This window comes from Passer domesticus, chromosome 5 (genome assembly GCF_036417665.1).
Source record: "Passer domesticus isolate bPasDom1 chromosome 5, bPasDom1.hap1, whole genome shotgun sequence".
In the NCBI taxonomy this organism is placed as follows: Eukaryota; Metazoa; Chordata; class Aves; order Passeriformes; family Passeridae; genus Passer; species Passer domesticus.
The window spans coordinates 26818272-26830586 of NC_087478.1; the positions used below are offsets into that span (position 1 = coordinate 26818272).

General features: G+C 36.2%; 1 protein-coding gene across 39 annotated transcripts in view; it reads left to right on the plus strand.

Moving 5' to 3' along the window:
• Positions 1-12315, plus strand: part of NRCAM (neuronal cell adhesion molecule) — a 142163-nt gene that overhangs the window by 126001 nt on the left and 3847 nt on the right. For 23 of the 39 annotated variants that reach the window (XM_064422410.1, XM_064422414.1, XM_064422409.1 and 20 more), the window contains 3 exons: positions 173-304; positions 3370-3448; positions 5159-12231. In XM_064422410.1, the coding sequence (XP_064278480.1) occupies positions 173-304; positions 3370-3448; positions 5159-6974 (2027 nt within the window). In that variant the 3' untranslated portion in view covers positions 6975-12231. The other 16 variants (XM_064422434.1, XM_064422435.1, XM_064422439.1 and 13 more) reach the window with 2 other exon arrangements.

The following is a 12315-nucleotide window of genomic DNA, read 5'->3' on the forward strand; positions in this document are numbered from 1 at the left end:
TTTTCTAAATAATGGAAATACTCAGAAAATACAGAATCACTGTTTCTGTTAATGCTATCCATTTTTCACAGTGAATGTTATTCTTTAATGAACATTATATTGTCTATTATTTATCTGAATTAGCACAGCATTGAAATGCAGCAAAATGTAATTTTTCTTCTTTTATCCCTAGCAATGGCAAGCCGGCAGGTGGACATCGCTACTCAAGGATGGTTCATTGGTCTTATGTGTGCTGTTGCTCTTCTGATCTTGATTTTACTGATTGTATGCTTCATAAGGAGGAATAAGGGTGGCAAGTATCCAGGTATGCTCATCTGTTGGTAACCCATTAAGAGAGATCTCAGGCTTACCTGTTTAAGTAAAATTATATTTGCTGCTGCTTTACATTTACACTGTGTATATGGCAAATCAGTCTTATCATTTGGTGGGCTTGGCAGGAGCCATCTCCCTGTTGGTAGGAAACCTACATCTATTTCAGCATAGGAGAAGGACTTACTTCTCCGAGAGTCCTCAGTGCATGATCTCTCTAGAGAGGTTTGAGCTTTGTTTGGAACATCACCACAAGTGCACATTCCACTTTCTGAAGTCAAATGCAGATGGGTTTAATCCACTAACATGAATTGAGTTAGAATTTATTTGGTCAGAAAGTCCAAATCATAGCTACTGGTTACTTTAAGGTATAGGGAATACATGTCATAGGACAAATCTCTTCCTATGTTATATTGTTTCCAATTCCTTGAGTTCTTCCCAGAATCTGTGTCATCTTCAGCCTCTGTAGTTTTGCGGCTAAGTTTAAAGTTACCTTCCTTCAATTAGGCTGGGGTTTTTTCTATATTTTTTTCTTTCTAAGAGGAGATGTAAAATAAATGGTTTTTTATAGTATATCTAGGAGTGGCCAAGTATGTTTTATAATTTTTCATTAAAAATGGTAATTACACAATGTCTGCCTTCTATCAAAACATGCATCCCTCCTGGTGTGCATTACAAAAGGCATGTATGTATGTGTGTGGACATATAGGTATCATATATATCTTTCCTTAGTGTTATATTTCTTTCTATGGAGTAGCTCCATAGGCCAAAGCTCTCTTGAAAAGGATAGTGAGAAGCAGTTTGCACAGTACTGCCAGAAAGTACTGCCAACACGGCAGCTGCTGAGGTGTGAGTGACTATGAATGAACTTCAAGTGAGCATCCAAGGATAATCTGATTTTTCATTCTCTTATTCTAGCTGCAATAGAAAGTACAGTTGCTAATTTTCATGTAAAATCTTGATTTAATGAAAAAATTGTTTTCTCCTAAGGTTTGGGAATAAATATCTAGACTCTAGAATGCTTATTTAAAGTCAGCTCAAACTTCTTGAAGTTCATACTGTTAATTTGGGCATGAAAAAGATGGATGCATTTAGAAAAGTATAAAAGAAAAAGCCACTATGTTTTGTTTTCATCTGCTTATTTTGATCAGTGAACTTCTAAAAACTTAGTGTCAGGGAACACTAAGAACTTCAGGTCTTCATAGGGTAATCTGCTGGAATAGAATAGCAGATGATTTTTATGAGAGAATCACGTTATTAAATACTAGAATCCTATTCTACCCAATCTAACTGTTAGATTGTTTTACAGAGAGAGCAAAGATTTGTAGTGACAGCAAAAATTAGGTAAGAGAATTTTCTGTTCCAACTGCATATGCCTATGAATAAAACAGATTATTAAGGAATACATAATGTTACATAGAGTTTTATGACAGGCTGCAGACACCATCTTAGGGGGTTTTGCCTAATATTTGGATTTTTTTAGAGGAAATGAGATAACAGAGGATATAGAAAAAGTGATTCAGATGACTGAAACAAGTGAAGTGATGAAACTGAAAAGAGTAGGGAGGACATGGAGTGAACCACCATCTAGAGGAGGGTAAAACAGACATTTTAAATAAAAGTGTAGAGGGCAGTTGGATGCTAAGGTTGTCATTACTTTGTGGATCCTTGATATTGCTGCTTCTGCAGAATTATTAGTTGCAAGGTATACATTTTTTCATGCACAGATACTGATGCATATACAGACACGTATATAAAGGGGAACCTGTACTTTTTTTAAGATTTCCAGAATCAGTATGTACTGCTGTTTATAGCAGTGAATTTGTATTTCTTGGGCCATTGCAAATGTACTGTTCCACAGGTAGTGACAAATGGAAAGCACTAAGTTATAAAATCTATGAAAATTTAAGTTGTGAACTCTTTCATCATCATTTTTGTGTGTCATTTTGAGGTTGCCTGTAGTTTGTAGGAAGTAATCCATTACTTCAGTATGAAATTATAGCAGCCTGATATGTCTCAAGATGTTACGTGTTATTGCAATTATGGACTTAGTAAGTACTGTCAGGAATGATTAATATCCTCTTAAATAATGGCACACAAATCAGTGATGTACAAATAAAGTGTGGAAATTACCAGAGTAAAAGACAAGAGATTGTGTATTGGATTATATGACTGTATCTGCTAGACAAGGGAAAGATTTGAATAGATGCCAGAAAAACAGAAATGAAAAGGCAAAGGGAAGAACCATAAATAGAATTCTTACAGTCACTATATTGTTTTGTCCTGTCAGCAATGTTAACTTATAGGAATATATGTCATCTGAAAATATCTGACTCCTCAGGTGCTAGTGGGTTTCTGTGTCAATGTGCTACATTTACTATGTTACAGGGAGAAGTTATATGCCTAGATTTATTCCTACCAGGGAACAAGGATTAAACCTAAAACCAGAATGTGCAAGAAATACAATTGTGTAAAATTTAGGTTCCAGTGTATGTGACTTTGTGCTGGGTTTGATCACATTGTAGAAAAGAAGAAACAAACCATGCCTAGTATTTTGAGAATTATTAATAATGGAAAAAAAATCTTAAATTCTCTGGAGGCTAACTACATGAAATTAAAGCAGAAAATGTACAAACTGACAGTGAACAAAAGTGAATCAGATTCAGTTTTGTCAATCAGTATGAGAAGAATATCAAGAAGAAATAGAGAGCATTGTTAAAAAGAACTAAATAATTCAAATTTGATTAAGCAGTAACTCTATTAATAGTCTCAGTAAATAAGTTATTTTAGTAGGATTTTAAACAATTTTCTCTCTTTAATGCTAGAAAAAAAAGAAAAAGTTCTGCTAATACAAAATTACATACAGTCATACTTGAATGAAAATAAAACCCTATAACTAATTAACAGATCTTTTTCTTAAAAAAAAAAGTAATATCCTAAGGCCCCATTTAAAAAATAGTTTTTATTCAAAAGACAAATGCGATCAGTTTGAGAAATTAAGGTCTTAGACTTTCTCATCTTGCAGTTTCATTGTAAAAATTAATATTTCAAATATTTTAGTGAAGGAAAAGGAGGATGCACATGCTGATCCAGAAATACAACCTATGAAGGAAGATGATGGAACGTTTGGTGAATACAGGTGAGCAGCTTATGTGGTTTGTCATGTTCACTGTTCATGTCACACAGGTACTGTTTATAGTATGACACTTATTAATTGAAGACTAACTTTTTTTTCCATGTCAAAGATTTTGTATCCAGTGTTATTTAGAACTAAAAATAGCATTTCAACCACACCATTAAAAAAAATTATCCAAGCTTAGTATAAGCCATTTGCTAATGCAAGGTGAAAACCACATTCAAACGCAATTGTGTGTGTTCAAACACAATTGTATGTGTTCAAATGCCTGATGCAGTGTCCTTTCAGTTAGGGCACCATGTGAGCATTATAGGTTTTGAAAATAAGTTTCTAACTGAAGCCTAACAAAGACAATTTGGTGTTAATTTGACTGAAAAACAAATGCATTTAAAATACCTGCCAGTACTAACATCTAATCCAATAACAGAGGTGAAGAAGTGCCCTACAAAAAAAGAAAAACTCCCCTTCATGTATTTCAGTACAAGATATATGGCAAGCAGCTTCAAAGCATGCAACACAGCTCTTATTCCTGACACTCTTCCTTTATACTAGCCAAATCTGACATTACCAAAAGCATGCCTTGGCAAGAATATTAATACAACAACTATGAATATAGCTTATTAAATAAGCAATTTATTTGGTTTTTTATTAGTACAAAAATAATGTTTTTATTTTCTAAATAGGTCAATATGATTGTATTTTATGTGGCTATGAAATAGATTTTGTAGTGCATTCTTGTGTCCGAAGCAGTGTAGAAGTTCTTTATTATTGCAAACATTTGGCATTTACAAATGTATATAGAAAAAAGCAGATTTTTTCCCAGAAGAATCTACTTTGTTGCCATAGCTTCTTCACAGAAGGAAAAGGTACATATTGATCTGACGGGACTAGATGTACATTTCTGAATGCTAAGGAGCAGTTTCTGTTTATTCTTCTTTGATTAAAAACAATGTACTCCATTTTTAGGTTAATGAGTTCAGAGTAGTATTTTATTACATGTGTAAGTGCATATAAATTACCTAAATTCACCTGATAAAAAGGGAAGTATGAAGCAATCTTTGGAATAGAGTTTAAAAAGTACTATATAAGTTTTCCTGGGAAGCCTAGTTTGCATACTCCTTCATTGCTCTACTGGTTCTTGATACTTGGAAACTGACCTTTGTACAGAATTGTACAAATGATATGACCTCAATGCATGTTTTCTCAGGCCTGGAATAAGTATTCAAGCCTGCTTTCATGTGTGACCTATAGCAAGATTTGAATTTACATCTTCATATTTAAGTGGCTTGAGTTAATCTAAAGAATGACCTAGAACTTTATTAAATTATTTTATAATGCATTTATTCACTCATGTCTAGTGAATATGGGCAGATGCATGCCAAGCTTTCACACTTATTCACACGGGAGAGTTCATTCTATGTACCCTGCAAAAACTCCTTTTTAAAATGTATTTCTGTGTAATTAGTCTATATTGGGCTTTCCTCTTTTTTCCTTAGAGACAGGGCAGGAGCAGCAACCAGTCAGATTACAGAAGATACCTTGTCATCCTCTCTGCAGCCCAGCATCACTGCAGTCACTCAGTTCCCAGTTTGTCTGCCTCACATGATGCGGTGCTTCTTTGAGGAAAAAGGGTATAGGGTTTCCCTTGGGAAAAAATGTAATTTTTGAAAGATCTAGGAATTCGAGTGTTTTGAACTTTTTTCATCACTTCAGGTCCATGTCTGCTTGGACAGGAAAGAAACTGGACAAGGAAAGGAGAACAAAAGGTAGCTGTGCCAATTCTCCTGAAGCAAACCCTCTCTTTACCAAAGCAAAGTCTGTGAGATCTGACAGATCCAACTTCTTCAGAAGGTCAGGGGATCAATACTCCAGCACCAGATCAGAGACCTCCTACACCAGGAGGAGGGCTAGGCAGTCTTCAGAGCTTACAAGGGTTAGTTCTGTCTCTGCTTCCCTCTGCCGAGAGGAAAAGAGGTCAGACGGATGGAAGTACAGGCATGGCTCTAGACATCATGCTTCTGAGCAACACATAATGGGGTCGGAGGAGGGCTCAGATTCTCAGGCAGGACAGCCATCCCCTTTCCAGCAACCCCTCAGCTGCAACTCAATTGGTGGCTTACTGGGAAGGCAGCATTCTTCTCTCCAGCACTGGTGCAGCCAGACCCCAGACTGCAGCTCAGATTCAGAAGACACTCAGAGCTCCTGCCACAGGAAGGTAAGACCTTCTACTGCTACTCACTTCTCTGAATCTGAAAAGAATTCACTAATGAAATCTATAATCTTGCCTGAGCTGGCCACTGTCTTAAAGGATGCTTTGACAGCAGCCAGACAAAGCATAACATCTGTGGCACAGGCTAGGTCCCATTCAGTGAAGCATCCCAAGGTACCAATTGCAGAAGTTCCACTGGTTCCTTTAGAAGCATCCGGGAGCAGTTCCCAGATTTCTGAGTTTGATCATATGGACAGCTTAAAAGATCAAACAACTTCTGGGAAGGAGAAACCTGAGGCTGACAAGGCCTGGGAGGTTGAATCAGCCCCTGAAGACGGGGAGGTGGCATCTGAATCCCCTACAGAAGATCCAGAAGGACCAGATTCTCTACGTAAATTTGACATAGAGAATCAGAATTACCTTTTTGAACACATAAAGAAGGTGCTAATGCTAAAGTCTTCCAAATCTGAATGTGCCTCTGAAGAAGGCAAGGTAGATAATGCACTTCCTATCCATTCAGCTGTGGAAGATCTTGTCTGCAGGATTTGGGGAAATCCTGAAGCCAAGCATGAAGCCCCACCAGTCCTACATAAGCTCTATCCTTTTCCAGTGGATAAAGCTGCTTTGTGGGGGACCTTGCCTGAGGTAGACAGAGCATTGGTTACTGGTAATTGTGTACTGTCAGTGCCTGATAATACAGATGCTCTCCCTAAAGATCCTACTGACAGAAAGATTGAGGAAGCAATTAAAAGATCTTTCAAGCTAGCTGCAGCCCAGCTTGGAGTATCTATCTACTGCACTTATGCTTCTAAAGCTTTGCTAATATGGTTAGAGGAAGAACAAGCTAGATTCAAAAAGAAGTGGGTCCCATCTGGTGCCATGCAGAGAAAACGCAGGCTGTGTAAAATTGCAGCTAATTTTATCCATGATGCAGCTGAGGATTCTCTTAGACTCACTGTTAAAAATGTGGCATGCCTCACTGTAGCCTGGAGAGCTCTCTGGCTGCGTCCTTGGAGCTCATCACTAGATCTGAAATGTAAGCTGCTGTCTTTACCATACACAGGGGGCAAGCTGTTTGGTGAATCCTTAGTCCAGATCATGCAGGATGCCTCAGAACACAAGCACTCCTTACGTCAGATGAAAAAAAAGAGCTCTGTTGGAAGCTCTTCATGTTCTCACAAGTGTCTGAGCTCCTTGCGTTCTCCTCCAAAGTTCAAAGGAGGGAAGGGAAAGTATAAGGTCTCACATTCATTTCATGCCAAGTATGAAAAGACATCTCACTTTCAAAGAGATATCAGACCATCAAGAGGAACTTTCTAAGAACATAGACTTGCTTCCTAGTTTCACAGGAACTGAGAAGAGTGAAAGACATGGAAATGTTTCAATATTTCTGAACAAATAAACCCAGCGCTTAGAAAATTAGTTGTTCCCAAGTAAGATTTAAATTATGAAGTTACTTAAATCTTAATGACTAATTAAGATATTTTAGAGAAATCATAGCTCTCAAATCCCTTCTCTTTAGGGGAGGGTTTTTTACATTAGATTTCTAGTCTTTCTAGTGGTCTTTGGATGGTTTGGATTTGTTTGAAGTTTTGCACTCCTCAATTTCAACTGAGAGAATACTTTCTATGTGAGAGTTGGCTGGTCTGTAGGACCAGACAACATCAGATTTTTCTGCTATATTGATCTAATGAAAGAAATAATGCTTTAGGAAATGCAGGTGTTTTGGGAACTAAGGAATTACTATGGCTGCTATATTCCTGTGACTGGATGGATTCCTTCATTTTTACATATAAGGGAAAACAGTGCCTCTGTAGCAATCTGCTCTGCACCCTCAGTGGTTTTCTGAGTTGTAGAAGACTGAGACAGTAAATTGTGGACAGTCATTGTCTACACCAAGAACCTGCAAGCAACAGAAGAAGTACCACAGATGTGTGTTGAGATCAGCATAGGTGTAAATAAGCCTAAATTTCTCTTCTGGTCCATAAATGGAGAGAAATTAAGAAGTTATGACAGCTACAGACCTGTGAGTTCATGGGTAGGAAAACTGGAAGCAAGCAATTACAAGGGAAAGTTGGAAGTCCAGTGGTCTGCAGAATGTTCTTAGGAAGATGAAACAGGACAAGGCAAATACAGTAGTGGAATTGCTGCTGTGGTAACTCAGGATATTTGCACATTTTGGTGAATTATTTTGCCTCTTTTCTTCAATATTTTGACACACACTGTTTTATCTAGAAATTCTAGGATATGCTGTGAGTCACTTTGGCAGAGAGTTCTGGGATTGCTAGATAATATATTACTCTTTCTTCTTTTTCTGAGTTGATTAACAATTAAAATAAAGTTTGTAACTACAAGTGTAGGGTTTTTCTCTTGTAGTTACTTAACTTGCAGCTTAGGTGTGTTTCCATAGGGACCTAGTCATGATTTGTGCCTCAGGACTGTAATTCTAAGCTTGGTCCCTTCCAGGACAAGAGATTATCTCAGTGGAGATTATCTGAAGAGCTGAACAGTCCAACTGGATTTGGCAGTGGTCTTACTGTGTTCTAATTTACGCACATGTACTTTCTTTGACAATTCTTGTTTTAATTCTGGAATACTTGAGTGACTAACAACTTTCAGTACATTGCATTTTAAAGCCAGAGCTTCATCACCCAGTTTTTCCAGCTTCTGCCAGGACTGAAGATTGAGTATTACAGATATGCTAATGAAAAACTACTCAGAAGACTGATATAGTTGTGCTTAAATAAGAAATAGTAAAATGGCTTGAAGTCTGGATTGAATGTAATAATATTAGGACTCTCAGTCCTAATAATTTAGGAGTATCAGCGGAAACCTCTTAGGTGTGGGAACAGATTCTCCTGGAGTATGCAGAGAAGCCACAGAGGAAGGTATTTCTGTGGCTTTCCCTGATATTTAGCTTTTATTTAAACATTTCTGGGCTATTGACCTGAGGTCACAGAAAAAGGAATTTAGTGCCAACCGTTTTCATCTTCTGCATCCACTTTCTGTGTCTCATAGCCCAGAATGTTTTACCCACTTTGTTTCATGTTGCCTTTCACTTGACAGTTGTGCTGTAAGGAAAAGTAGTATATTGCTAACCATATATTGAGTCTTTTTGCATGTCTATGAATGTGGCAAAGTTTAGTTGGGAACTAGTTGCCTGCTGGACTGCAGAGGCATCATAAAAGTTTCTTCCCCATTCTGACTGGTTGCTGCATGTACCCATATCTAAGGAAGAAAAATTGAAAAGTTGAAAGAAGAAAGGAGATTTCAAGGTACATATTTCTTTCAATAACTGATAAGCTTGTGAAATGGAATTACTTTTTTAAAACAAATAAATTTGTATTTTGCACTTATGGTATTGTTACGTTCATACTTCTTATGTCTCTTAATAACTAACTTCAAGTTTGATATGTGTTTCATCAAACTAAGAAGAGAAACATTCATATAATAGCAGTCATTAATGATTAATATTTAAATCATGCTTTTAGAATATGCTTTAATAGTAAATGCTTTTCTTACTGAAGTGTATGTGGTACATATAAGTACTTATCAAAATGAATGATACATATAAGTCTTCTTTGTGAAATTTTCATCCCTAAAAAAATACTAGTATGGAATTTATTTTTACAGCAAAAAATAGTAAAAGTATGGCTACACTTAATTTCCATGGCTCTAAATAAAGCACTCTCACCTCATGTTTGGTTCCCTTCCAGTATTGTTTTCTGACTATTAATTAGATGTGCTGCATAAATGAAACTTTAAAAAAGCTTCTTCAATTTGCCACTGTAATTTTAGTCAACACAATTGACTCATTTTTTAATATTACAATATTACACTAGGTACATAATAAAAGTCAGCAAGCAAAACCACAAACAGAAACAAACTGATTTATCCTGATTGCATTTTGGAATAGTTTTATGAGCAGGTGTAAGCAAGGTTGGCAAACCTTGTGGGTACAAAATTTATGGCTTTACCATGTTTTTGCAATATAATATTATAAAAATTCTACAGCCTAAAGTGTTCTATAGCTCTTCCTAATGTAATTCAGCAGCTTTTGCAGTTTGCTTCTTGGCAACAAACAGATATTACATTCATTTTGCCAGACCACCAGAGCTCCTCCTCTTTTTTGAATCCCCAGGGTAGCAAAAGTGTTGTCCAAAACATTGATATGTTGACTTTTTTCTCCTTCTCCTATTTGGTTGGTTTTTTCATCTTTCCTCAATTCTTTCTTTTCCACACAAAACACTGTGTTAATTTAAGAGTCATAATCCAGTTTGATACAGAAAAAATGGTACCATGGCATATGTTATCTTTTCTGAACCAGGAGTGTAAAGCATCTTGGATAATCCCACTTGTTTTTCCACTACCAGAGTCATGGCAGAACCTCTCTCTAGACTTATATAGTGCAACAAGTGAAGGAATCCCCGGGTTTGATTTGATTTTTGGATTTGCTGTGACTGTGCTCTCACACCAGTGCCCACTTCCATGTACATACACTGCTGGGTAAATCTGCAGTTGTTTTTGCTTTTAATTATAGAGATTGTAGAATTCACATCCTGACTAAAATATAGAAAAATCTTATACTCAGTGCAACCCACTGTGTAAGTATTTCTTCATTGTTTGTCTTATGCATAAACTTTGTTTGCAGAAATATAAATAAGAAAACCAGAAGAGCAACACAAAGCAGAAGTTCTCATACTCAGATTTTTCTGAATTGTAATGGCAAATCGAACTTCTCATTGGATTAAAATGTTGGTGCATTTATACAGTAGAGGCATATTGTTTATATATGTATATTCCAACCTAGTGAATTACACTGGCTGGGGTCATACTTTAGAATATTTGCACAGAGATTCATGACCAATCAGAATATGATACAATTGCAATTTTCATTTCTTTTAATTTCTTTGTATTGTGGTGTAAAGAATTATGAAGTTATTCACCTGAAATTAAACAATAAACCGTATACCCAGTGCTCTTTCCTTAACAGTCTAACCCAGAAAGCAGATCTTCCCTGGGAGTAGGACTGGTTACAGTTTCAAAAGAAGGGCCTGGCCTTCATTTGATTTGTGCAGCCTGCTTTAATGACTGTTAATACCTTCTGATGGAGGCATTGGAGAAACTACAGTGTGTATGAGTATTAAATACTGGATTCCAACTTCAGCCTTCTAAATACGGGGTCCTTCCAAAATGAACTCTCTTCAGTAATGTCTCTGTGATCTGCTTGTGTTCGCAGTGTTACAAACATTTTCACTCTGCTGCTGGATTCTTGAAGTTTTGGAGTACGGTCTTTTAAATGTTACTGGCCTGTGTGTTTGCAGCACCAGTGAGCACAGATCAATGACTTTTATCCTCGTGCCTTATACACCACAATAAGTAAAACATCAAGCCTGATACAGTCACATTTGGAGGTTTTGCTTTTGTGTGCTTTGAGCATGAGGATTTTCTTGCACATAAATAAGAGAGATATTCCTACCACTTTTTTTCTGCTGTATATGCAGAATGATAAAATCTCTGATATGCTTTTTCTGTAAGTATATGCATATTAGAGTTGTCCTTCTTTTAGAATTTTTTAACTTAGTGTTTTCCAAAACAAACAAACCAAAAAAAGGTGATGAGGAGAAATGGCTTGATGGAAAATGGGTGTAATGGTTTTCTAGCAACAGTTTCCAAGAGAGCTTTTGTTGGCTAACTATATGATCTGATGTGGCCTTGTACATCCTATGATTTTATATATATATATATATATATATATATATATATATATATATGTATGTATATATATATATGTTTTCTCTGGGTGCTTAAAAGTATTAATTAGAAAAAAATTGCATTATTTTATAAGATATTAGGTTTTAGGAAATAGAGGGTTAAAATAATTTGCTGAGTATATATTCAGCCTAGTATTCTAGAAATTGCAAACTGTAATTTTGTTTCTTTAATATTTTATATATGTTTCTTTATATTTCTCATAAACTGTGAATCTAAATAAAAAGCCCAAACTACTTCCTTTTTTTGTACCCTATATGCAAATCAAGTCATATGTTCTGTTTAAGACAAAGTAAATAATTGCACCCAAAAGTGCAGCTGGCAATAGTGGATTTCAATTCAAAATGCTTTGGAGCTGCTGCTGAAATCCTCATCTTGACACTGAAGTGCAATGTAAAGGATTCTGAAAAGAGCCCAACTATATCTATTTCATGAAATACAAGCCTACCACAGTTGCCAGTTTATTTGAGGGTGTTGATGGTGCTGCAGCTTTTCCATGGACAAAGGAAAGACCACAGTACTTTGCTACAGACATCTCCTCTATTGGCCTTTCTTTCCTTTCGTTTTTGTGTTGTCCTCCAAATCACCATCATCATTGTCAGAGCATTATTGGTCATAGAGTAGGGTAGGGAGATGGATCTGATAAGAAATGAAAAGACTAAGCATGCTCTCAACTCCTCAATTCTAGCTACTGTAAGCTAAATTGTTGCTTTACCTGTAACACAGTAAATATTGTAGAAATTTTAAGAGCTACTTATTATTGATACAATACTGATCACTATCAGGATATGGACTTTGCTTTTCTTCTTAGGCTATTTTCATTTGTTTCTTCTGCACCCTTTTAATGGAATATGTAGGTCTCTTGAAAGGTAAGGTTGAAAATTGCAAG